Source organism: Centroberyx gerrardi, chromosome 16, assembly GCF_048128805.1.
Source record: "Centroberyx gerrardi isolate f3 chromosome 16, fCenGer3.hap1.cur.20231027, whole genome shotgun sequence".
Classification (NCBI taxonomy): Eukaryota; Metazoa; Chordata; class Actinopteri; order Beryciformes; family Berycidae; genus Centroberyx; species Centroberyx gerrardi.
Genome location: NC_136012.1, coordinates 16,941,009 through 16,968,238, shown reverse-complemented (window position 1 = coordinate 16,968,238; position 27,230 = coordinate 16,941,009). Strand labels below are relative to the sequence as shown.

The window sequence follows — 27,230 nt, the reverse complement described above, 5'->3', positions numbered from 1 at the left end:
CTTCATATGTCTGGCATCACAGCATCCTTTTTGTTTTCCACTATAGAGATCAACCATTTGATACCATGAGATTTTATTATTTCAAATCTGGATGTACAATAATTAAATAATTACATGATTATAAACCATATGATGGTAGGAAGCAAACATATGTACAGTGTAAAAAGTGCATTGTGTTAACAAAAAGGGCACATGGGCACATTGAGCATCCTATGAGAGGGAATAAGGAAAGGAAACCTCCTATCAAGTCCATGGGTGGGAAGGAGCAAATGCTTTGCTCAAAATCAGGGTTGATTTAATATAGAACCATTATATTTTCTTGAATCAAGAATATCAATCAAATATACAATACTGATTTGTACGATCATATTCTTTACAACATTTGGGTTGTAGAAGATACTTGCAAACTGTGCTTGGTGATAAAACAGGCATCACAAAATCAGTGTCTTTGAGCAAAAAAGGGGGCATCTCATTCACAAGACACCTCCAATAGGGTTAGACGCATAGACGCATGCCACTGAAGGGAAACACACTGCATCAGTTTTGTCAAAAAATTATCTTCAGTGCTTTAAGGATAAGACATTGCACTGTGGGAGGTCCTTACTGATGGATCTGCAACACACTTAAAACGCTATCTACAGCTTGCATGTCCCATACGTCTGTTTAGATTCTCCCTTCTCTTCAAAGGGAAAAGCAAAATAATAACAAAGTTAAAATCTTTGCTATCTGAGTGGTTCATTCAGGTATTGATTTGAATTACGTACATGTGGATGGGGGCATCAGAGCAGTATCACAAACTGATACATCAGGCCACTAAGTGCATGAGAGAAGATGGATGCACTAGACTAGTATAAGACAAGATTAATGTTCCAGACCAGTTTTAGGCCAAATGGCTGCTGTCCATTAGTGTGGGAATGGCGGACTCCCTGTCCAGAAGGCAAGTCAATGTGCACGCTACCGAAGGAGAAGGGGAGAAGGAGACAGGAGGAGGAGGAGCGTGTGTGTTCCAGGGATGTTGAAGCTGGAGAAGTACAGTAAGGAAAGTGGTGATTCCCTTTGTGTCCACTGGCAAACAGAGTTGAACAGGAGCTTCTCCCTCTCTTCCTTCATCTCTCTCTCTTTTTCTCCCACGCCTCTCATTTTTTGACACAGCTGGGCCAACTGAGACCTCCACAGGCAGCAGAGACAATAATGTAGAGGACCACCTGAAAGCAGTATAGAGACAAAGTTCACGTCCCGCAGCTCTTGGATCAATGACACAATGAGCCATAGACTCCCAGAAATACGCAGAGGGAGTTTCTCAGTTACTGAGAAACAATACCAAAGAGGAAATGACAAAGGAAAGAGCACTGATGCAATTTGCAATGTGTTGTCAGTAGACAATGAAATTAAGAATTATGGGAGTTTCAGGGAAGGAGTGCTTAACTTAATCTTGACTGAAAAACAAACAACATTCTTTAAACAAACTGACTAATAAACTCCCAGCAGTAACTACTTAAGCCTTGAAATAAAAAAAATCACAAGCCATCTCAGTCATTATTTTATTTTAATAGATCAAAAACAAATCTGCAATGTGACGATTTCAGCATTTGATATGCAGTAATTCTGGAGCACAATGGACATTTTCACACAGATATTCTGATTTAACCACGTGCCTAAGGGCTTTTTTTGCACAGATACCACCAATGTGATAATCCACCACACTTGCCTATGAAAGCATTACGCTGTATCCTGCTGATAATCAATTTCCTATCATTTACTATTTCTGTCCATACTCACCAGACACACCAGCACTATGACAACAGTCAGTTTGAGATTCTTCATACACATGGCTCTTGCCAGATTACGACTCGTGGTCTTAAATGTGACCGACTGGAAGAGGAGAGGAAATTAGATCAGTGACAATATCTGTCTATATGTAGGCTCCAGCTGCAGATAGATTATACCTAACTTGACTGAAATATGGTCACCCTAGAAGTAATCAGACTACTGCACTGAATCAGTTGATAGTTGTTCCAAAAACAACCAAGTTTGAAGTTTAAATCAGATCGGAGTCGGTTAGGATGCTCTAGTCCAGCTTAAATGTCCATATGATGTCAATGAATTTGGAGTAAATTAGGCTGCATGTAAACATAGTCTGTGTTGCTACAGTTTACAGAATTATATAAAAAATGTAAATAAGCTTGTTACAGCTTCAACATATACACGTTATACTGTCATATTGATCCTCTTATATCAAAATCTCAATCAATTTGAGAGCGAAAAAATATCTTCAAGCCAATAAATAAACATAAAGCCAGAAGTGGGGTGAACCTGGCACCAAAAGTGGTGCTATATTCCGATTTCAGATTGAGCCATTTAACTCACCGAATCAACCAGATTTTCTGTCTTGTCAATCAGCAGCTCCAGCTTCTCTCCTCTCTGAGCTACCAAGTCTGCAAAACAAACACACAGACAGCCAAAGTTAACATGGAGACATGAAAGGTCCAGTGCTATGAGAATCACATTTAACAACAAAGGGCATATTAACATAAAGTTACCCAAAATATTAGAACTATCAGTGTAGTAGAATTTTGACTAATGGCATTTGAGAAACTATCTCTCTAGCTGTCATCAGAATCAAACCATTCTTACTTCCTGGTGTAATGACCTCAAATATACCCAGATTTTAATGATTGCTCTTATTGGTTCACAGTATGCATGGTTAAAGAGGTGCCCCGTAGTCTAACAGCAGCCAGCTGGGTGCTTGTTGAACTAGCCAAAATAATGATGTCATTGGGCACCTGACCAAGTTCCATATATATTACAGATATTTGTTCCCCAAAGATAAAAAATATTAGTATGTAGTGGATGGCACAATTAGAAGAAGGATTAGACTCTCACTCTGTCTACAAGCTTTGCCTGCACTAGTTGTGTTTGGAAGCAGGACTTCAACAACTGGCATCAAAAAGTACTTGAATTTGCTTATAATTCAGTGCTGAAGAAAGGAGCAGTACCATTGTATTTTATGAACCAAGAAGTCACAAACTCAGAGGTACATTGGTCAGCTAACTTGTCTACCAAACAAATGAGCTTGTCTGCAGTTTTGATGATAAGGCTTATTTGACAGAACGGTGTGTCTGTGTGTTGTGTGCCAGGGACAGTGCGAAAGAGGTAGGAAAGGCAACTGAGACATTGCCTTGGTAGCTGGCAAGAGCAACGTGGGTTGGTGTAAAATGACAATAATGCAGTTATTTTCAGTTTCTCACTTCTCTGCTTATCTTGAACGTGCCTATTCTTTTTTTTCATCAGACTACAAAAGTTACTTGGACAGAATGAGCAAATAGTGAGGGAGAAGAGAGACCTCTGTTTTGATAACCCTCAGCTTGTACTTTATGTTTAGCATAGAACTTGACACATAGCATTAAAAGTATTTCATGATTTTCAGTTTTTTTTCTTCCAAAAATCATAATCCTAAAAAATTATATGAACCATCAATAACTGAAAAAATGACACTCCTCGAATTAGAAATCCATTGGCAAGCTTTTCCTGACTGAATTGGATCTTTAACTCTCACATTCTCATGGTATTGGCCACATATCAAAAAGAGATTAAACGCCACTGAATAAAGAGGAAAAGCTGAGGAGAAGCTCACCTATGTTGCGGACCATGATGCCCTTCAGGTCATCCACTTGCATCTGAGTCTCAGTCACACGATCAGATCCCCGTGGGTCCGAGTGGTGTTTCTACATGGAGGCGGCCAGACGGAGAAAGGTAAGGGGGAGTGAAGGAAGGGGAAAGATATACGTGGCGTCTGTGATTGTTGTAGACGGTGGGCGTATGATGCTTTTTTGCAGTCTACATTAGTCATCAAGACTCTCCTGAGGCAAAGAGCAGTCACAAAGCCCCAAGACATTGTTGCTCGTATTGCTCTGGCTTTTGTCATGCTCACCATCTGAGCTGCCAGTGTGGAGGAGAACTCGCTGTTCATGGCGTAGGGCAGCGCTGTCTGCGCTCGCGACCCGTACGTGGTCTGGAAGCGCCTCTTGACCTCACTGAGGAAGCTGAATGCACGTGACCTCTCAAAGTCCTTCAGTCAAAAGAGTCAAATAAAAGTTAATGTTTAAGTCACACATTCATTTAAGATCACTCAACCCCCCCCACAAATATATACATATAAGAAAACGATATACTTACATCATCAGTGATGCACAGGTATATGATTCTGTCATGGCAGATATAATGAAAGAGATAGCTGAAATGAGAAAAGAAAAACTGTCAACAAATCACATAAACAAAGCTGAGAGCAAGATTTAATAATTCATCCAAAAGTAATGAACTGGACATTTCACAGTCTTGACCAGACCGTTAAGAGTTAGAGTGTCAATATGTGTAATTGTGGGAGTTATGTTGTCACAAGTGAATGATTTGTTTGTTTTGTGGTTGACCCTTGAACAAAAAGGAGACTCTGCACACTGAGTGTATGAATTTATGAACACTGATACGTACGAGACGTTTTGAGCACACTGCTCTTCATCAGACTAACGACAATTGAAAAACAGTGCCACTAAATACCCACACTTACTTCCCTGAAGGGCTAGATAATGTGACTAACCATGTGACTTTTTGGCAACAACCATAAGGTGCACACAGTGGAATGGAAATAGAAAAAGAAAGAGAAAAGAACAAAAAAATACACACATAATTACATACAAGCCACACGTAAAGAACATACTGGACATTCAGTTGGAGAACCTTCATAATGTCATGTGACTCAAGTACATTAGACCCATGATGGGTAATGACAGGGCAACCTAACTGCTATTAGAAGCACCTCTATTCAAAATTGGTGTTAATTGTGAGTTCCACAGAAGATACCATAAAACAAATATTGTCAGTTATACAATATTGTACAAACTCCATAGACAGACAAGCAGATGGTTATACCTAAGTCCTAGAATCTCTATATCATTATTAGAGAAAAGGACAAATACCTAAATCCTCATTAAGTCCCTGAGGTGCTAGTGTGTCCAGTGTATAAATCCAATCTCTTGTCATGCGGCGGGCATTGATGTCACCCCCTCTACGAGAACACTTACAGATAATACCGGTGTTTTTTTTAAAGTTTGTGCCAATTGTCGAACTTGCTGTAGCCATTTGCTGCCATTCTTTTTTGTACAGTATGAAAAACAACTTCCACAGACTTGAAAACTGCCTGAGCTAGATAAGCCTTTAAAGTAAAGATGAAACATTACTTTGGTTTTTGTCAACGTTTCTCTGTTTTACCGTTATTTCATTGTGTCCCAGTGTGCTCAAGTTGAGTTTTTTCATATGCATGTGCATTACGTTACTCTCCACATATTGTCAATCATGACACCCACAGGAAGAAACAGACATGTCCACCAGGAAATAGTCCCTCAAAAACATGTCACCTTACAGACTTTATTGTCATATCAAAGTCTTATTTGGGGGTGTGTTTGTTAGCCTGGACAGCAGTTGATTTCAAGCTACGTTTGACAGTACAAAGTTTGTATTTTAAAAACAATATGGCATGCATTGCAAAATGATTGGGGATATGTAAACTACACACAGCCAGTAATTAATGGGCTATAACTCCAAATAACACCGGTGTTCTCCTTTGACATGTTCAATGCCAAGTGATTTGAGTGAGGATACACTGTTGTACCTGAGTGAATTGCACTGCCACATGATTTTCGAGTTCGAGATTTTTTGTAGCACTCCTTTGCTGATACACTAGTTTTTAGTGGTCTATGCTCTTACCAATATATGTCAGTCCACATGCCACTTGAGCATATAGACTACATTGTATATATTGCAAGAAAACACTCCTTTGGTCTTGTAGATCTTACCAGTCCACTGGTGGTTAAAGGTTTTTTGCTTTGAAGGTGAAGTTACATTGTTGACAGTTGCCTGTGGGGACTACATTGAGGAAACGGGTGGGAGCTGGAGGGGGGCAGGTCTGCCCTCAACATGTCCCTCAGGTTGTGGGGTCTTTTATACAACACTCTGGGTGGTTTGCCAAGGCACTGTTTTTACTCTCCTTGCAGCTGACTCTTACTAAGGGTTCACTTTTTAACTCTTATCATACGATGACGCCTGCCTGCACACACAAACTGGAAGGGTATGACAGTCAAGAAAACAGGCGTAACCATGGTACGCGAGTGTCTGAGTGGGTGGACATTGTGTGGTGTTGGTGTGTGTGTGTGTGTGTGTGTGCACATGTTAAGCCTACCTGCCATGGCTGTATGTCAATTTGTTGTTCTCCGAAGGGATTTTGGCCAAAATCTGTTCTGTCACTTCCAGGAAGTTCCCGCCACACCATGCATGCTTGGCCAAGATGGTGGTTCCACGGGCCACCACAGCAAAGAGGATCGCCATGGCAACAGCAGGGGTTCAGCTGTGTTACTGATGATGAAGAGAGTGGAGTTAAGTAGTGACCAAAGGTGTTATTGGTAGAAATGGTGGCAAGTGTAGTGGGTTAGGGGAAGAGGAGATAAACAGATAACGGTTCAGGTGAAAATGTTTGAGGGAACAGACAGGAGAGAGGGGAGATGGGAGAGGGAGGGGAACTGTGTGTGTGTGTGTAAGAGAGAGAGGGGGGGGGGGGGGGGGGAGAAAGAGAAATAGAGAGACAAAGAAAGAGAGAGAGAAAGTCACGTATCATTTTTGACGCGTTGGCTAACTGACACAATAGCATCCTGTTTGCTGTCACGGGAAATGAAAATGAAAGCTGACGTTGGCTAGAAAAACAACAAGCTAATGTTACCGTTACTAGCTAATGTAACGTTATCCAACTCGGTATGATGGCTTAACGGAAAAATGAAATCGATTGTAGCGCTAACGTAAACAACGATCGATAATAAGCAAATGTAATACCTTCGATGTTTGAACGGCGTTCAAAGTAGCTGATTTAGCGATATTTCCAACATCTAAAGAGATTTCAACTGCTAGCAAGCTAGCTAATCCCTTTCGAGTGACTTCTGCCAAGCTTCTGCTTTGCAAATCACTCAGCCCCTCGGAAGCGAAATCCCCCTCTTGCTGGGTGATGTAGTTCTTGCAACAAGCTTTGCCATTATTAGTGAATTGTAACGTCTCCCTTTGTGAACTACATCGTTTAACTTCCTGTAGTGTAGTGTTGTCGTCACATGTTTTCATACATACGTCACATATCGGCGACCGTCTGCAGCGCTCAAGGGTTTTGTAAGCCCTCAGAACTGTCTTACAGACCTAAGCGTCTTACCACATACACTACATTAATACATAGGCATACTAAAAACCTGTTTGAGAGAAAAAGCCAGTTAAAAAGCTTGCCATTTCAGAAGATAACTTGCATCTTTGCAAATCAGAGCGCTAGCCAGCTAGGTTGTACAGCTGCGTCCAAGTTAGTCAAGATCTACCCTAAGACACCAGTCTGTCTTCCACTTAGCAAGAGTTTATGTAAAGATAGACATGTCTTATCAGCCTAAATCTCAAAGTGGGGCTGCAACAGAGAAGAGTGTCTTACCCCCAATTCAATTAGTAATTGAGATGCCATAGATTTACCCTATTTACTCAAATCAAATTCTGGTGTCAGGTATGGTCATTGGCCACAGAAATGACAATTCAAAACTTGAGAGCAAAATGCAAACCTGTCTTCTAAACAGCTGTGAGTGAGCGCAGTAAAAACAAATATATCTTCATCTTCATGCTTTTGTTTCTTCTTCTCTAGCTACATTTAGATGTTATCTTTTCAACTTTTTTTTCTCTCAAACTTGTTTTTTGGTGCATTTGTTGATATTTCAGGGGTGAAGCTCGTTACTTCGTGGCTCCGCCCCTCGCCTGTAAGACAGCGATGAGGGTTAAAATCCCTTTTGGTCGTCTGGCGCTTGAGTTGCCTGGGTGGGAATGTGAAGCATGGCTGGAGATGGCGAAAAGAAACCGGCGCTCGAGATGGTGAAAAGCTAAAATACGTATCTATTTATTGAATAGTACACAGTTACCTAGCTATGCTGCGTTTTAGCTGACTTTTTGGGAGACGCTATTGAGCTAATGAAGCTAATGACAGAACTGCGACTGTCTGCAAACTCCTCACGTGGGTAGCAACGGGAAAAGAGCAATGTTTTTCTATCTGAAAGCCACACCACATCATAATCTGTACTGAATGTTGGAAACGTAGATGTAGATAGATAGCATTAGTGGTGTTATGTAAAGATACAGTTCCATGTAAATCAAATATGGACTGAATCTCCTCAAGTCACATTAGTCTGTAATACATCTTTTCTCCACTGGAGGGCAGCATTTGAACAAAGACCGGATGGTCACTCCACCAGCATCCACATTCAGATCGATATGTACGACTGATGCCTGGATGTCTTTTTGTGAGATATTAGTAATGGTTGTATGGATAATGCATAACAGTTGCTTTATTCCTCTGACTGTGACTGATCAAGTTACAGTATGTCTCTGTTTTTGTTAATGGTTGTGACCGGCTGTGTAGGAGTAATGTTGTTGTGACTGCGTTTCTGTGGTGTTTCAGGTCCAGGCTGATGGAGCTGATGAGGGCTGCGTGACGTTTGTGCTGCATGAGGAGGACCACACGTTGGGCAACTCCCTCAGATATATGGTCATGAAGAAGTCAGTACTTAAGCGTAGGCATAAATACAGTGACCCTGACCTTTGACCCTGAGTCATGGTCACGGGTTTGACCCATTTGGCTCTTTGTACTTCAAACCATTTCACTCCCCCCAAGGCCCACATTGACGCACAAAGAATAAGATTGATGCTCCAAAGTCTCTTTGTTGTCTACTTCGCTTCCAGCTGGAGCGGAGTGTTTTTCACAGTCGATGTATCGAAAATACTTGTCAATTATGTTGTACTGTTTCATAATCGCATAAAAGCAAATTTGATTGCTCATGTGATTCCTCTTTGTTCTGAAAGTTTTCATTCTCATTCAATCCAGGCCAACACTAGCAGCTAAATGGGGGAGAAAAAAATCACACTAACATAGCCTGGCCCATATTGGCACAACACTCAATAATCATCTGCAGCACAAATAAGCCCCGTCTGTCTGTCTGCTTTCCTGTTTTCCATCAGTGTGGATGTGGAGTTTTGTGGGTACAGCATCACCCATCCGTCTGAGAGCAAGATCAACTTCCGCATTCAGACACGAGGTGAGACGCCCCGTAATCCCTCTTCACCGTCTCTTCATCTCCCCTTTTCTTCTTCTTGACCCCAAACCCATGCACAATATGAGTTTGTTTATGTGTGCGTGTGTGTAGAGGAGAGCTGGAGAGTAAACATTATTACGGCTGTGTTGCAGAGAGTAAACATGTTGATTGGAGTCTGGTGCTTTCACTTGGTCTGCTCAGCCAAGGTAGAAATGCCATTGACTGAAAAACACAAACACATGCACACACACACACACACACACACACACACATACTTCCTTCCTCTTACCCAACGCTTGTTCCAACAAAGATACATCATCTGTCAGTCACTTACTTAACTCGTAACAGCAACTTCAACCCTTCAACACATTGTGTTTGTGGTTGAACTGACTGTCATGATGCCTGGAGGAGAATTCCTCATGGCTTTATTTTTTACAATGTTGTCGTAATATTGTGAAATAACTTAAATGTCACTTCTTCCTGGTCTTACAGGCTGCATTACACTAAAGTGATACAATTTTCTGAACTTATTAGCCTTCTCTGGCTGACTAAAATGAACAATGATTGGTTTACCTACTCATCATTTAAAAGGATTTAAATGGCTGCACTGTAATTAAAGGTCAAAATTTTACTGAAACGAGATATCTCAGACACCACTGGTCCGATTTTGGCGGAACTTGTTCTGGAGTTTACCGGTACAAACATTACTCCGATTGGCATGATGGGGACGCTGTAATTAAAGGTCATAGTTTCAGACTTTGAAAGGCCATAACTGCTACACCACCTGTCCAGTTTTGATGAAACCTGTAGGGATGACTGGCCCAAGAGGGTGCTTGCATCATTCGTGGGGGACAACATGTTTGACTTGTTATTTAATTACTATTTATAGTAGTAGTAGTAGTAATAGCAGCAGCAGCAGCAGTAGTAGTGGTGATACATGTGCACCCAGTGTCTTTCTTCATCCAGGTTTCTTCTGTCTGTTCCAGGGGGAGCGCCAGCCACAGAGCCGCTGCGGAGGGGTCTGAATGAGCTCAGCGATGTTTGTCAACACGTTCTCAACACCTTCCAGGTGAGGCTGTGTGTGCTGGAGATCCTCACACTGGGATGTTTTGAACCGATCACCAGTCTCTTAATGAGGAAATTGGCAGACACTGGTCTGATAGTGATTTCTGGGCAAGCCGTTCTTCAATTCAAACAGGAAAAGGATGAAATATCTACACTGAATTGATACATGAACAAAGAAGATGCTGCACATAGTTGTCAGTGTTTGTTTTGTCAGTAGCAGCAGATTGATCAAGTTTATTTGTATAGCCCTTTATCACAGTTAGAGTCCCAAAAGGCTTCATAGCGTACGCATTGTGAAATAATAAATAAAAATGACCCCCTCCCCCAACCTTAGACCCTCAGTGAGAACGAGGAAGAACTTCCAGGAAAATCTTATTAGAAAAACAAAAACCTAGGGAAGGGCCTTACAGAGAGGGATCTCCCTTCCAGGACGGTCAGGAATGTAATGGGTGCTGAGAGTGGACAAACAACGATTGAATGTTGATAACATCGAGCATCAACAAAATACACAGACTAAACAGAATAAGAGCGCTTTGGGTGAAACGTGAAAATCTGGTGAGTGTTATCAACGCCGACTCGGCCACCATCGTCATCAACTCCGTCATAAGAACGACATCTCGGTCACCATGGGCAACAACTAGAGACGAGGGAATAGGAAGAGTCAAAGACCACAAAAGATGCCAATAGTACTGGCCAGCTGCAGCCACATGAAATGAAAAGAGATGGGAGACGTTGCAATACATGACTTATTGACTGATTTATAGATTCCACATGGCTCACATTTTCTGCTCTAGAAAATTTTGTCAGCGTATCGGCGTAGGCAAATCAGCAGTCGGATGATCCCAGATCTCAGTGGTGTGGTGTAGTGAGTAGGGAGACCGCACTTCAGCCACTTTCAGCTCCTGTGTCAGCATGCTTCTGCCCTGGTGAAGTGACGCTGAATCCCTATCCACTAAACGGGTGCTGTTCTCCATCTGACCCTGTGCTTTCACCTCTCTATAGAGGGGAGCGAGCAAAAAGTGAATTTCCCCATAGGGACGACTTCAGTATCACGTTGTTGTTGTTGGAATGGAAGTCCGTTCAGTAGCCTAACGGTCACACTGGCCAAACAAAGAATAAAGAAGATGTAATGAAACCCAAGGGACTGGTCAGCCACAGCGTCCCATGGTGAAAGAGTGAAAGTCAGCTTCCATAAAAACATCATCCTCTCCATTTGTCTGTTTCATTAAACTCTAACAGCAGGGTGCTATCTGCGTGTGTGCTGTTTTACAGGCAAGAGTAGACGAGTTTAAAGAGAGGCAGGAGCAACCCATGGAGTGAGGAGCATCGCACGACCCTGAAGGACCACGGCGCTGTCTCACACACACACACACACTGTAAGAATTATAGTGACACTTAACCTTGATTTTCCCTTTTTAAAATTTGGTAGGGAAAGGTCTGGAAACTGGCCTCCACTCCTCAAAATATTTTGAACAAGCCACATTAAAACATGCATTTGTATAGTTTTCTTTTGTATTTTGTAGGAATCTGATGTATATTGTAAGATAAATGTGTTTAAATTTTGTGTTCATCCGGTCATTTTCCTGGAATGCAGGAATGATTAGAGGAACAATAAAAGATATGAATCTTTAACAACTAAGAGTTTTTTTTTTTTTTTTGTATTTCATGGAAATATTTTGTATTGTTTGGAGCTTGCCCATTTGACTTTTGCAGCAATATTTGTATTCTCACCGCTTCTCATGTAACACTGTTTGAAGGATGTCCAAGCCTAAAGTGATGAGAGGTTTGAAAAACAGAAGGTTCTCATCTGTCCTTTGAAGCGGTGTTTGATGAGTGAAGGGAGGGGTGGAGGCTCGAATGTCCTTATTAGCAGAGGAATGTGGGGTGAGGGACTTCATACAGTGCCAAGAGAAAGGAGAGGAAAAATGAGTGGAGAGAAGTGTAAATAATGAGGTTGAAGTTGTTTGAGTTTAATCATATCCCTCTGTCAGTCACATTTTCACACATGGCTGGCTTTGTGGGTATGAAACGCAAGTTCGGGGGGAAAAAAACTGCAACTCATATTTGACAAAACGGTCAACCTTGAGAACCTCTCAAATTGTTATCTCAATAATTGTTGGACAAATGTGAATGAATATATCCATGACTGAATATACTGAATGAAGGGATTATATGTAGTAATGTTGTGGAAGACAAACTCACCTAAACTCAATATATCCATCTTTCAATTTATGAAATGGAGTTTGCTTACGTTATTAAGCTGTTATAAAGCGTAAATTCACAGTATGCATTTTAGTGAGCAATATGCTAGATTGATTTAAATCTGAGAAATATAGGAGCTATTCAAGAATACTAAAGTATACCATTCAGATAACAGTTATTTCTGTGGTTATATGGTGAGTAGCGGCTGGAGTTTGTAGATTATCAACTTTTCTACAACATCACCATTCTACAACATGCCTATATGTAGAAATGATCTTGGATAACGAGTGATGATCTGAGGCCGTTTGCAGCTTCTCAGCAAATGACATGTTTTTAAAAAACATTGCCAAGAATGATTAGATAGGATCTATGCATAACTGTGCTCCAACTTTCCCTGGTCCTAACCAGACTCTTAAACTGAAAAAAACTCCTTCACTTTAAAGTAACTGATATCTTGGAGTAATGAAGTTATGATGATGAGCAGACTGGACACAAACTGCCACTGTTTGTATTCAAAATGTTTTGCCAATCACTTGATCATAAATCTTTAGTACACAAGATCAAAGGTTTAACTTGCAACAGCAGCTGAGACCAAATTTGATTTGAAACATATCTGATGACTTTAATGTCGGAGCGTTTGGAAGAAGCTGGAGAAGGAAATTCCTCTTTTCAAATTCAATTTGCATCAATAAGCTTTTCTTTACTTTTCTAGCGAGCAAAATTAGTACTTAAAAATGAGTACAGTCTTACAGTATTAAAACATATAATTAATTGATGATTGCCTTTATCCCACATTGAGTCATATTCATGCCACATGACCTCAAGGGTTTAACTGCTGAGTATGATATGAGTTGCTACAGCCATCTATGTGGTAAAAGAAACTTCAAGAAAAACATAAAATCTCCATTATCCCTACAGTATAAATTTTCTCCTCTTACTCAGGGTCTCAGGGTCAAAAAAGTTAATGAGTTACTCAGGAAATAAAGACATTAAAATACCAACTAGTCAGTTTTTTGACCGTTTAAGAGAAATTCCTGCCTTGTCGGGCCTGGAGCCAAGTGCGTAGTTCTCTGAAGCCATAAATTAAAGTCAGGATAACCTTTGTATAACCCCATGTAGGTCCAACACGCAAGGTTCATCTCTGCCTCATGTGAAATGTTTTCTTTCGAAGGTCCAATTCATACATAACAAACGTAACCCCTCCACGGTAAGCCGAAAACATGAAACTTGAGACATTTCTCAGCCTTGACAGACTGTTAATAACAAAGTATTGTTTGCCTTCACTCTTCTCAAGAGTGCGATAGTCTCTCACACCGGGGCTGTGTGGCTGATAAACATGTCTCCAACTCACATGTTAAAGTCAAGGAGTTTATGAACTTTCATAAATGTAAACTTGAACTCTGGCTAATGCTGCAACAAAACATTTTATTGTTATTCTTGTTTTGTTTTTATCTGTTTTTTTATTTTTTTACATGTTCGAAATAAAAATTATCAATCAATCAATCAATCAAAACACAAACATTTTATAGCTGAGATTACTTTAGGTGTTTCAGGCAAGTTAAACCACCCAGGGGTGTTAGGTAATCAAACAGCAGCTTCACAGAAAATCCACAATACAGTGAAAACTCTTTATGCTTTCCATACACACCACCTACACTATAAGTGAAGTTTGGATACAACTGATTGAATGTTTTTTTCATTCTCTTAAAGCCATTTTGATCTAAAGGCTTACGCTTAAATGCTTGAAATTTGTTTCTTAGACAAATATAAATAGTGAAGTTGATCCTATGTATGAATTTCTTTCCAAAGCCTTTGCCTTTCCAGCAAGGCAAAGGGCGACTACTTTAAAGAATCTAAAATACAAGAGAGTTTTGATTTGTTTAACACTTTTTTGGTCACTGCATAATTCCATTTGTGTTATTTCATAGTTTTGATGTCTTTACTATTATTCTAAAATGCGAAAAATAGTAAAAATAAAGAAAAATGTGTGTGTCCAAACTTTTGACTGGTAGTGTATGTAGATACAGTGTAAGATACAGCATGCAAATACACTATTATGTCAGCAAAGACTAGACTGCACCACCACTGGTAACGGCCAGCAGTGCCCCGTTTTAATTTGTCAGTCAGTAACTCAAAACGTACAACTCAAATGCTATAAAATAATATTTATTACTGCATGTTGTCAACAAATAGGTACAATATAAATGTTATTTAAAACAGCCGGCAGTGTATTCACATAGCATTTTATCTATCACCCTAAAAGTATTTGTAAGTAGCACTGAATTTCTAGCTTTCCCTCTAAAAAGACAAAGCTGCAACATTTGGTGAGAATGTTTAGCTAAAAGAAGGGTGAAGTTCAGCTCAATCTGATATTATCAGCTGATGAGTGCTATTACAAATTATTATATGGTGACAGAAGAAAAACCTTGTCAAATGAACATTTTCAAAGTCAGAATAATGATGAATACCAAGCAAAAATGTGGTTTCTCATAAGAAATTTGGTTTAGAAATAAGAGCCATTGCTCATTGCTTATTGGATAGTCATGGTCTAGTAAGAGCAAAACAGCACTAGATAATATGGGTCTGACTTGTGCGTGAACATCAGTGCATGCTCTCACTTCCACCAGTGATAAAAAGTCTGATTCAGCTTCTTGTAAAGTTTGTACATCTAATGACACTGAATTACAACATTTGCAGGTTTTCCCAGATGCGCATGCTATGAATACACAATCCAGTTTTTTCTTTTTAATGGAGTGGAGGTTTGGATAGAGATAGGTGCATATCTAACTTGGCAGTCACTAAATGGAAATCCAACATTCAAACTGCTGGCAAAAACTGCAGTTTTCCCTCATGCCTGACTCCTGATTTGTTAGGCAGCCAGAAGTTGTGTAAATTGTTTTGCAAGTTTTGTGAGTACATCAGTGACTACTGAATACTTATTGAACCATCAGCTACACTGTGCCCAGAATATTATAATTATAAAAATATTATAAAATTTCAGGAACAGCTTCCTCTTAGGCAACTCGCTAAGAGGAAGCTGTTCCTGAAATTTTCTGTCCCCCCCCCCTTTTCACAATTCCTGCCTTCACAGATGAAATGGGTTCAACAGGTTAAATCAATAAAGGATCACAGCCTTCACCTGGATTTTCTGGTTACTATGGAAAGAAAATGGTATATATATATGTATATATATATACATATATATATAGGTAGATATTTTGAACACTCATGTAGTTAGAGGAAGTTTATCCCCACTGAAAATAACATTTCCTACTCCTCAATTATTTCCAGGTTTACCATTTTTACTGCTAGAAAACCTGAATGATGGTGAACTTCCCATTTTTTTGATATGTATTCCTAAAGCAGCTCTCAGGAGCATCTTCATGATTACAGCTCCTACACAATAACTATATTTGCCATAGGAACACACACTGATCAAGGTGAAACATTTAGAAATAATATACGAACACCTGGTGGAAGATTAAATAAGCTTTGTGTGAATGTAAAAGGTTTTGTGATAAGATATTTTCATATAAAAATAGAAGTTACATTATAAGAGACAAGGCTTTATACACAGTGGGAATAGAAACAACAGCAAGAATATCGCAAAAAGTTACTAATTCTATGTAGCATGATGAGAATCAGCTGGTATTTGTCAAGTGTTCTTGGACAACAGCTGCCCTCCACATGACTTAAAGCAGCGATGATTTCCAGAGGAAAGATTGCCGATTTTCAACTCTGCCGCATGACTGTGAGATGTACAGTACACCCATTTTGCTCTGGCATGATGTCACCAGGAGTTCTGAAGCTCATTGTCAACATGCAGTTGATGTTCAGATAATCAGCTATTGATAGTGCTTATATGCATAGCCAGCCTTGAGGCTTTTTAGGAAATAACTCACGGTCACATTTTCCCTCTGACTCTCTATCCCATGAGATATCAAAGCTTCAACAGGTATAATCACCACAGCATGTCATCAATGTTATTGCTCATACATGACGCACTAAGACCCTTGATTATATCTGGCCTTAGTGCTTGGTCTGAAATCCGCATGTAAATAATACTGTACAGAAATTTACACATATTTCCATCTGCAGCTTGAATAAAATGTTCTCTATAAACTTAGTTTCCACTGACTAACATACAGTCCTCTACTCAAGTCGTAATGTTTGAGTAAGGTCTTGGTTAAGAGCTAAATCTAGCTTTGGTTTCATCCTAGCTTTTGTGTTTGTAGTTAGTATTACAGCCTGCACAGGTTCAGTCCCAGTGCTTCATTCATCGGTTTGATGCATGAAGTCTTTCAGTCTGTTGTGAGTTCACATTGTGTAGAAGTCTCACTTCGCGTAGCGTAGAGTGACTTCTTCCTCTCCATCTTTCCCCCCCTCACTCTGATCTGATTGCCTGTCTATGGCAGTGACAGTGCTGTTTCTCAGTGATAAGAAGTGTGTGATGTATGTGTGTGTGTGTGTGTGTGTGTGTGTGTGTGTGTGTGTGTGTGTGTGTGTATCTATGAGGAGCTGTATTTCTGGCTGGAGCGGGAGCTGGAGCGGTCTAGTCCGTTCCCGTGGCAGGAGCCCTTCCAGCGCACGCCGGAGCCCCGCTCGTCCAGCGGAGCCGTCCTGTAGCACCAGCAGCACAGGCAGGACTGGGAGATAAGAACACACAAATTATTAATACCTTCTTCCAGTCTGTATTTTGTAGTAAAACCATAATATTTGTGCCAGCGTGTGTCTTCTCACCTGGAAGCAGTTCTTAAACTTCTGGCTGACAAAGTAGAGGGCAATCGGGTTAATGCAGGAGTTTAGGGACGCCATGTTGATTCCAATGTAATCCATCACTAAGAGGAAGCTGGCGGGGCAGAGGGCAAAGTTCATCGTCAAGACAACAGGAAGCCGCAGAGTGGAGAACAATGGGTTCTCATGAACTTACTTAAGGCAGTGTATTTGTACCCATGAGTGTGCGTCGGCATACGTGTATAAATCTGTATTTGCGTAATCTGGACGCTCACCTGAGCAGTTCACAGCGGTTGGGGTCGTTCTGGTCATAGACTGTTTTCTTCAGAATGCGGCTGAGGTGAAGAGGCAGCCAGCACAGGGCAAAGATCAACACTAGGCAGAAGACCGTCTTCGCCACTTCCCTCCGCTACACACACACACACACACACACACACACACACACACACACAAAGACAGAGATGGATGCTTTTGAGTGCCTCGCTCTCCTCAAGTCTTAAGTCAAGTTTTAAGATTATGTTTGCAAGATTAGAAATGATCTTAGTAGCCATTTGTGTACGCACCTGTTTCATATGGTCGTTGAGAGCAATGCGCATGCCTTTCTTGCGGCTCAGCATCTCACAGGACATGAGAGTGTAGAAGATTCCTGTACAGGCCAACGGCAGGCAGAAGTAGAAGCCAAACAGCCACCAGTCTTTTACATCCTGGTAGAACTGGAAGAAAAACACAAAAGACCCAGTCACAAAAACTGCACTTGTAAAAACAAGACGTGTGATGTGAGAGGTGGCTCTGGAAGGAATGTAGAGGGATTTTAATGAGAAATATTTAGATGAAAGTTTGGTATATACCTCAATTTTGGGGTCCTGGTTCACAATTGTTTTGTATTCATTACGTTGGAAAAACTAATGACATACTCACACCAGACTCAGATAAAGAAATTAACTTTCTTTTCTAGTACTTTTCTGCCCTTGTGGAGTAATTGTTTTAGGGTGACTTTAGGACATTTGATCTATTAAATCCTCAAAACTGTCCACCTACTGATTCACTGAAAGATAACGTGTCAGAATTATGCCTCTTTGCTAGTGATAAATAACTGGAATTACAATTCACTTATTGAAGTTCACTTTTTATTTAACATCAGCATTAAATCAAAGCATAGCTATTTCCATGGTGTCCTGCAATCCTCTCAGACCCTTCTAGTTAAAGTAGAAGGGCGATATCCACATAATGAAATGTTGATTGAGATTTTTAATGTTAGTCTGCTGTGCAGCTTCAAGAATGTGAACTCTGTACTGTGAATATTATGAAAAACAGAAAGTCAAAATGTAATGTCTTACAGGCATGGCGAGATGATTTGCATGTACTGTGTATGCATTGTATTCAGTTTTTGTGATTCACTAATTACTTATTGGCAGAGCTTGAATAAGAAAAGGAAACTTTGCTTGAGAGACACATTAATTGTATTTTCGCTGCTCAGGCACTTTGAAGTGAAACATTCTGTGGACTTTCGAACTTGAAAATAACATCAAGTGCAAGCTGAACAAAATCCAAGATTTTTTTTCCTTACATACCCTTGATAGTGAATCCTTATGCAATATGCAGGGTATATTGTGCAACCATATGGTTGTTGGAAAATGGTAACACGCAACCCCGAGTTGCCTATAAAACATTTTCAGTTGATATATGACTGAACCTTGGCAAGTTGAAGCTATTTTGTTCATAGGTTTGAGTAACCAGTGGTACATACATATGTTGTCGACGTCACTCATTCAGCTGTAATACCCCAAACACACTTGCATGTGAATTTTTATTTTAGTATTTTAAGTTTATATTTATCTTTTATCCAGGTTACTCTTTAAAACAAGGATCTCTTTTACAAGGAGAGAGCTAGTCAAGCTGACAGCAGCAGAAAGAAAAACAATCAAATCACTAATTGCATGTGAGTAACAAATACACTGTATACCTAACGCAATAAAATGCCTACCTTCATGAAGCTGGTGCTCTGCTCTGGATGCAGCAGACAGACGCGCAGCTTGTTGCCTCTGTACGGCAGCTCCATCATGTCAAACGCCAGCGCCTCGGGCACCGCCAGCACCACGGCAGCCAGCCAGATGAGTGTCACCTCCACCGCTTTCCACAGAGGGATGCCCATCCCCTTCACCCTGCTCCATGACGTCACCGCGTGGTAGCTGCACACACACACACACACACACACACACACACAAGCATGCAAGCACGCCCACACACATGCGTTAGTTGCTTTCAGTATTGTGGTAAGATGCAAATTTTTCTGTGCATGTGATGGGTGTATGTGTGTGTGTGTGTGTGTGTGTGTGTATGTGTGTGTGTAGAGCCGTACCGGTCAACACTGAGGGCACACAGGCTGAGGACGGTAATGCCCACTGAGGCTTTCTGGATGAATGGCGTCAGCTTGCAGACATACACGCCGAACGGCCAGTCCTCCGCTATTAACTACAGAGAAAAATAGAGGAGGCAGACAAGAGAAAAGAAATATGTGGAGAGAAATGTAAGAAATTTCATCTGTGTAAATACGTGGCCGCTGTATCTTTGAGGTTCATTGAGGGGTCTTCTCTTTGAGCCCTCCCTTATTATCACAGCAGCCGCAGCCAAAAGCAACATCAGAGCTTCGCTCCTCACCACTACACTCATCACTCAGGGGAAATGAAATCAGTTCAACTTCAGGACAATGTCTTTAATTAAATTACACTTTACATTGCACTATAAGCTAAAGGATTTTATGTTCTTCTGTTGTTATTGTAACTTAACTTTATACTTGTTGATCACTTATACAAATCTACAGTACTATGTATTGCACCAATTTCACCAACTTCTCCAAGAAAAGAATCAATAACCTTCCAAATTTCAGAACTACACCTGTGGTCAATGAAACATATATTTAATTAAACCATATATTATATCTTGAAATACATTTATTCCTTTCATGGTGAATATTGCAGTTTAGATTATAATTTCAACCAAATGAAAATACCAGAAATACTAGACCTTGAAGGCAAAGCAAGATATGAATCAGTTTCCCCTGAGTCTGAGTGACGTTACTCTCGTTGTTCTGAGACTGATTAGCCCGCCTAACACAGCACAGGATTTGAACTACATTAAATCAAAGTGCATCCGATTAGATTAGGAAAATTGCATATTTTTCACATATTTCTTTTGTTGGAACCGGTGACTGGCAGACAGCTCTGGCAATAAGTGGCTTGAAGTCTAATTGACATGTTATTTGGCTGTGGTCGCATTTAGACCCCAGCCTGCAACATGTGTTCACTTCCACAAGGCAAGGGAATGAAACAAAGATGTAGTTTCTCCTAAAAGCCCGAAACATCAGCTCAACCTAATTGTTTTTACGCCTATGCTTTTATTGAGTTTCCTGGTTGGAAGATCTCTTGTTGTCCAAGAGGGATTTCTGTACACAGTTGGTACTGAAAAAGGAAACCACCTCATGAGCAAAACCACACAAAACCACACTGGACTTGAAGACAAACCACAGAGCTGAACCACAGCTAACTGAATTGTTCTAGGAAAGGCGATGTGAACAGCTGACCCATAACTGTGAACGGAAACAGAACATGTACAGAGCAATTCCTTAAGATGAAGGTCTCAACCAAAGCAAACTTTATATGCAGTGTGTGTGTGTGTGTGTTTACCTTGAAGACATTGATGGGGATGGCGATGAGAATATAAAGCAGGTCTCCGAGCGCCAGGCTGCCTATGAGGACGTTGGGCCCGTTCCTCATACACTTGTTCTTATATATGATCCTCAGCAGCGTGGAGTTGCCGATGATCCCCACCACGAAGATGACGCAGGACACCACCGTGTTCACGTACTTGAAGGCGTGCTTGATCTCCGTGGGCTTGATGCACATGGGGGGGAAGGAGGAGCGCGGTCGGCCCGGTCCGGGGGCCGGGAGCGAGCGGGAAGCGTTGGTTTTGGAGAGCTCCGGAGCTCCGGGTGCGCCCTGGGAGTCGCGGCTGAACCGAGACGCCCCGACCCCCGCGGCCATCAGGAGACACAGCAGTCCGACGGCCCTCATCCTCACACACACACACACTCAAAGTCACACGACGGTCTGAACCACACACTCTCCGAGAAACACTCACCAACGCTCAGGTGCAGACGTACATGCATATACACAAGATTCATTCATTCGGTGCACACATTCACACACACATACACACACACACACACACACACACACACTGGGCCTGGGGGCTTGGGTCTGGGTCCTGGCTCCTTTCAGTATCCTGCAGAAAGAGTAGAAGAAACTTAAGTGACTGTTGCAGGAAACCAGTTGCATGTGTTTAGCGAAACTATGATACAGACTTTGCAAGAGGGATATTCAGGTCGAATCTTTGTTTTGTTTCTCTGCTTTGCTTTTTATTTATTGAATTGATGATGCCTGGGTCTATAATGAGTAGGGGAGGTTTGTGAGTGAATATGTGGGTGACGAGAAAGTAGTTTGCGCATCACAAATAGAACTTTATCTCAGGTGACTGGAGACTAGACTAGACTAGACTAGAGTCACTGAGAAACAAAGGAAACAAAAAGCATCCACACACCGGATCTTACTTGTATAACATTTCAACTCGATCTCAGTCTTTTCGGACGAGATACATGTGAATGGTAAAGTGGGTGTACAGTATATGGATTAAACACAATTAATTCAAATAGATCCATCTTGATCCTTGTTTATAAAGAAATTGGAACTGAATCAACAAGTGTCAGAATAATTGCCGTTATATATAAAATTCCATCAAAATAGTATCAACAACACACGCATACTGTATATCGAGGGCTTGGAGCCAAAGGGGCGTAAGTGAGTTATAGTAGATTTTACAGGACAGCCAAAGCAAATTTTGATCAAAGTTGGATCAGCTGCCGTTACCACATACTAAGCACAATATTTTAACTTTTTGTTTTATCAGATTGAGCCTTACTATAAAAACAATACTGCTACAGTTTAAGTTGAATTATATTTGTTAACTTTTTTAAAAATGGCAAAAGAGTGAAATACGCTTTTTTGGCACAAACATTGTCCCAATACAGCCATGCAGAGTATGGGCGTATGTAAGTAAACAATTGTAAAACACATTCATTTTAATACAAATCTAGCAATTACACTTCAGTCAACACTGAAATATAAAACAAGATCAGAATGAATATCTTTATCTTGAAGTAATGCTCAGCAACTTTCACCAAGGCCTTTAAAATTGTAGGCTACATGGAACATATCAAATTGATTGATACATTTTTTTTGTTAAAAACTTTTAATAAACCTCTATAGATATAAGAAACTACTTTTGATTCTAAACTTTTTTTTCTTTTGCTAGTATAATATAATTTGGTATGTGTCCCAGGACACATCACTTATTGATGTGTCCTGGGACACATTCAAAGACCTGTAAAACTCCTCATAACACTGAGGGATAACTTCAGCTACCAGCAGTCTTACTATCAGAGCTCATCTTGACCAGTTCACACTCCTAACATTATAAAATAACATTTTGAATCTATAGGCCTAAGTATTTCATGGGAATATTAACATATTTACATTCATCTAATATTGACCTAGAATATTAATTAGGATATGAATAGGATACTAAAAATGATGTGATGCTGCCATGCTAGCATTACTTACGTCAGCATGCATTTTGAGTTGACCTAAGCTGTTAGAATCCTCTACCCACAATGCTTGTTCAGTGTCAAAAGTGGGGTTTTGCTTGGTGTCAAAAGGGCGTAAGTGCAGTTACGCCCTTTTGGCAGCAAACAAAACCCTACTTTTACTGTTACGGCTTTCAGTTTTTGTTTAATTAAAACTTATGGGTCATGATTTCAGTTGTGTCCTTTTGGCACTGAAAAGATCTCACTGAGACCTTTCAATTGATATATAATACTCATATTCGCCCAAAATCGCACTTACGCCCCTTTGGCTCCAAGCCCTCGATATGTCATTACAAATATATACAGGTGATGAATGATGGAGAACAAACATATAAATGAAAAGCACAATAAAATGAAGGAGAGGGGGCGCAAAGAAACAAAAACAAAAAAACGGTTGAGCAGAAAGGAGGGATGTGGTGAGGAGAAGAACAGAGCAGGAACAACGGAATGGTGATAGCTGAATGAGGTTAAAGGTTAGATGTTGGGGAACAACGCTTGTGTGTGTGTGTGTGTGTGTGTGTGTGTGTGTGTGTGTGTGTGTGTGTGTGGTGGACAGAGATACTTTGTCTCACAGAAGACCTTAGGCTTGGAGCCTCAACAGTCATGTGTACCCCCAGAATGCCTTGGGGCATCTTCGGAGATAAATGAGCTGATTGACGATGGCAGCAATATCTGCAGAGACACGCTATTAAGGCACACACATACACACACACACACACACACACACACACACACACACACACACACACACACACACACACACAATCTCTCCATCTCTGACCAGACATACAAACCTCTGGACATTATGGTTTGGAAAAGTAAAGTTATGTGAATAAATGCCTGAGTTAGAAACAACATTCATAAACGCATCCAAGCATGTACTTACACTTTCATACATACATGTATGCCAACTTGTGTGCAGACCCACTCACACACCGCGCACACACACACACGCACACACTCACGAACATGCACATACACTCACCACCCTGTCAAACACAACTGGCTTTCATACATGCATTTGTATCACAAAACCAGACGCTATTTCTGTTCTCACATACATACCACACCCCACCCCACCACAGACCCACACACACACACACACACACACACACACAATTACATGGATGAACGCGCACACATATCACAAGGAATAAGTTTGGAGAACACTTGGCCATCCTTCCTGCTTACCCTCTCTGCTCTTGTACAAAAGGGTAAGTCATTATATTGGAGCAGTCCGGGCTAGTTGGAGAAGCTGCTTTGAAGTAGGGTTAGGGTTAGTTTAAGTTTTAATTGGGCTGATCCACTTAATCTAACGGATTACTTGAGAAACCGTCTATGACCATTAGCTCTTTTTGCCCCAGCAAGAGAGGGAGGGGGAAAGTTGTGTGCGTGTATGCGTGTGTGTGGTGATGGCAGTGGGGCCGGGGGCTTAAAGAGGAGGTGGTGAAAAATTGAGACAGAAAAGCAACAACAGCAGGAGAATGGAACAAGAAAAAAAAATGCAACGATGGAGATGAATAGCAGTTTGAAAATACTGTACCGTTAAGGAGAACAATAGGAGGAAAGGGAAAGTCAGAGGAGGGGAAACAGAGAACTGAAGTGAATGTATGGCCAAGGGAGTCCAGACGCCGCGGTGTGTGACCTCAGGGGAGGATGAGTGAAGGCAGTAAACGACAGAGATGGCAGGAAGATGGTGTGTGTGTGTGTGTGTGTGTGTGTGTGTGTGTGTGGGGGGGGGGGGGTTACTGCCTGAGGATGGATCCACACCAGCAGATGAGCAGATCAGGAGAGTGTTGCTCCAAAATGAGATGCGCACCATTTATAAGAGTGACAGCATGGAATTTAATTATTTGCAGCAGAACTCGAATCAACTAAACACCAAAGAGCAAAAAGTCCAATAATGCAAAGAAGAAAAACTACATGGGATTTTTCATTCCTGAGTTTTTAAAATGGGATGGCTTAATGTTATCATTAATGTTGTGGGGATGACTTAAAAATTTGGTCAATTCACAGAAAATGAAAAGATCAGGTTAAAAATATTATTTTGCATTTTGCAAGACTTTGAAGAGCACAGTGATCTTCTGTATGGAGCAGAAGCTGACTATTAGATCATGAAATCTTGTAATAGGCTTACAGTACATATTCCATACCTCAAGAAAAAAAAAATTGTAATCTTATAATAAAGTTTAGAAGGATAGTGCACAAATATCTAAAAAAAACTGGTCTATATATAGGCCTAATGTCCTAGGGGCATGATAGGAAATAAAAAATGCCATAAATTCCATGATAGGAAATAAAAAATGCCATAAATTCAATAAAGACCATTATAAACTCACTATTCAGTACCACAGACACGAAATATCCCTTTAGGAATATTATAGTGTTCATTTGTTTGGGGTGTATGGCAGGACAATCACTGCTAACCTATTAGTCAAAATACCTTTACAAGGAAGTGACAGTTAAATAGCCCCATTTTAGATTCTTTGTAAAAGTGTGAAAAATTCGTTTTCTGCCAGTTTCCCGCAGCGCAGCACGAAAAGATCCAATAAATCCAGTTGATGGGACACAAAGCTAAGCATAGTTTCACTCTTTTGATTTGAACACTTGAGGGGGGCAGACCTATATGTCCATACCATTACTGTGCGCCAGATTTTATAGCGCTGAAAGCACGACCTGCAGCTGCGCTCATGTAGCCTATTAGGCTACATGAGCGCAGCTGCAGGTCGTGAAATGGGAAAACTGTGACTGGTATATAGATAAACCAACACTCGCAGATTGTAACCCATGATCTGGGCTGCAACAAAGGAATCCCTGTACTTTCATCTAGATAACCGAAAGTGAACGATATCCCAAAGTTCATCTCTAAAACCGTTCAGTCCTTGGCTTCAAAGAGATAGAAAAAAAGTTTGAATTGTTGAATAAAAGTTTGAATGAAAGTTTAAAAGACAAAAGAAATATTCAATTCTAACATATAGGCCTATGTGTTACAAAACAAAACAACAAAACAGTGAAGCAATGTTTCATCCAACCAAGCAGCCAGGAAATCTTTTGATGCAGTCAGACTTCTGAATTAGTAATAAATCCATAAATAAATAGATAGAAATAGCCAGATAGAAATAACCACATAGATAGATAGATAGATAGATATATAGATAGATAGATAGATAGATAGATAGATAGATAGATAGATAGATAGATAGATGGCAAGAAAGAAAATACTTATATACAGAAAACAGATGCAAATAACTGTATAATATAAGATATTGCATCAATTTGTAAATAGGACCAACAATGACGCAAAATCAGAATAATTTTCGTTTGAGGTTCGTGCATTGTCATAAATTAGGCTACAGTAACTAAAGTCATGTGATTGTGGTTTGCTTTTGCACAAGGTGCAGTGGGTCGTGACAACCCCCCCACCCCACCCCCTCCACACACACACACACACACACACACACACACACACACACACACACACACACACACATACACACACCACCCTTGTCCCTTAAAACTGAGATTAAATTAAATCATTATATCATGGTCACTTTAAGTTATGTCACTTGTTTTGTTTTGTCTATGCTGGTGTCTTTGCCGTGTTTCGCTGTTTTTACCTGTTCGAGTATGTTTCTTTTTATGCATTGTAAGGCGACCTTGGGTGTCCTGAAAGGCGCCCTCAAATAAAATGTATTATTATTATTATTATTATTATTATTATGAGCCTATTAAGTAACCGGGTAAACACTCTGTCCACTGGAGCAGCTGGACTGGACTTACCTTGACGAAGTTGTCGCGCGGTGATCAGCCAAACTTTGTTCCAGTCAGTATTCCAGCAGAGCTCCACTAACGGTGTCTGAGGGGGTTTTCACTAATTGCAGCTTTGTTCGTCGATCCCAACAGCGAAAGTTCACGGCGTGTCCAGACCGTGCGTCAGACTCCTCTCCTCTCTGCTCCGGCTGCGCTCTGACGCACCGAGGGACAGCGCGGGCTTTTATAGCCGCGAGCGCGGAGACCGCAGAGACAGCCAATCACGTCACAGACCCCAGCATCTTTCCCTCTCTGCTCTTCGGACACCACTAAAATACACAAATGAAGTTTTTTTTTTTATTTACCTTTGCTGAAAAATTAATATTCATTGATGCTCTAAAACGTGCTTCACCAGGTTTTCTCAACTTTTTTCTTCACTTTTTTTCCACAGTTAAATAGTTAATAGGCGATTGACAGGTGGCGTCCAAATAGGCACAAAGACGGGGTGAAAGAAGATTTGTTTTCACTGACACTCATAAGATGTGTTTAATAGCCATAGTTGGGCTGTAAATCCTGAATAGAGTGTTGTTGTCATGGGAATACTTGAGCCTGCAGGCTGGCCCCCGGCAGGATTC

General features: G+C 40.7%; 3 protein-coding genes across 3 annotated transcripts; 1 reads left to right on the top strand and 2 right to left on the bottom strand.

The window, feature by feature from the left end:
* Positions 1–27: 27 nt before the first annotated feature.
* sybl1 (synaptobrevin-like 1) lies at positions 28–6,984 on the bottom strand. Its single transcript, XM_071923918.2, has 8 exons — positions 6,877–6,984; positions 6,233–6,405; positions 4,177–4,234; positions 3,932–4,069; positions 3,635–3,725; positions 2,368–2,435; positions 1,780–1,872; positions 28–1,205 (listed from the first exon to the last, which is right to left on the bottom strand). Exons 2-8 carry the CDS (start codon positions 6,376–6,378, stop codon positions 1,137–1,139), a joined length of 663 nt encoding a protein of 220 aa, XP_071780019.1. The 5' UTR covers positions 6,379–6,405; positions 6,877–6,984; the 3' UTR covers positions 28–1,136.
* An 864-nt stretch (positions 6,985–7,848) lies between these two features.
* Positions 7,849–11,841, top strand: polr1d (RNA polymerase I and III subunit D). Its single transcript, XM_071923930.2, has 5 exons — positions 7,849–7,932; positions 8,516–8,613; positions 9,073–9,149; positions 10,133–10,215; positions 11,484–11,841. The coding sequence occupies exons 1-5, from the start codon at positions 7,894–7,896 to the stop codon at positions 11,529–11,531; spliced, it is 345 nt and encodes a 114-aa protein (XP_071780031.1). The 5' UTR covers positions 7,849–7,893; the 3' UTR covers positions 11,532–11,841.
* Positions 11,842–15,523: 3,682 nt separating this feature from the next.
* Positions 15,524–21,362, bottom strand: LOC139930641 (endothelin receptor type B-like). Its single transcript, XM_071923863.2, has 7 exons — positions 20,831–21,362; positions 19,507–19,619; positions 19,132–19,336; positions 17,711–17,860; positions 17,423–17,556; positions 17,154–17,262; positions 15,524–17,059 (listed from the first exon to the last, which is right to left on the bottom strand). The coding sequence occupies exons 1-7, from the start codon at positions 21,215–21,217 to the stop codon at positions 16,922–16,924; spliced, it is 1,236 nt and encodes a 411-aa protein (XP_071779964.2). The 5' UTR covers positions 21,218–21,362; the 3' UTR covers positions 15,524–16,921.
* Positions 21,363–27,230: the final 5,868 nt, after the last annotated feature.

Bases quoted from the DNA above. Each gene is read 5' to 3' on its own strand.
- sybl1 (XM_071923918.2), bottom strand. From the start codon at position 6,378: ATGGCGATCCTCTTTGCTGTGGTGGCCCGTGGAACCACCATCTTGGCC. The intron at 4,070-4,176 runs GTAAGTATATCG...TTTTGACTGAAG, and splicing joins ACCTGTGCATCACTGATGAT to GACTTTGAGAGGTCACGTGC. The intron at 1,873-2,367 runs GTGAGTTAAATG...CTCCTCTTCCAG, and splicing joins CAGAAAATCTGGTTGATTCG to TCGGTCACATTTAAGACCAC.
- polr1d (XM_071923930.2), top strand. From the start codon at position 7,894: ATGGCTGGAGATGGCGAAAAGAAACCGGCGCTCGAGATG. The intron at 8,614-9,072 runs GTCAGTACTTAA...GTTTTCCATCAG, and splicing joins AGATATATGGTCATGAAGAA to TGTGGATGTGGAGTTTTGTG. The intron at 9,150-10,132 runs GTGAGACGCCCC...TGTCTGTTCCAG, and splicing joins CTTCCGCATTCAGACACGAG to GGGGAGCGCCAGCCACAGAG.
- LOC139930641 (XM_071923863.2), bottom strand. From the start codon at position 21,217: ATGAGGGCCGTCGGACTGCTGTGTCTCCTGATGGCCGCGGGGGTCGGG. The intron at 17,861-19,131 runs GTAGGCATTTTA...TTTTTCTTCCAG, and splicing joins AGAGCACCAGCTTCATGAAG to TTCTACCAGGATGTAAAAGA. The intron at 17,263-17,422 runs GTGAGCGTCCAG...CTGCCCCGCCAG, and splicing joins AACCGCTGTGAACTGCTCAG to CTTCCTCTTAGTGATGGATT.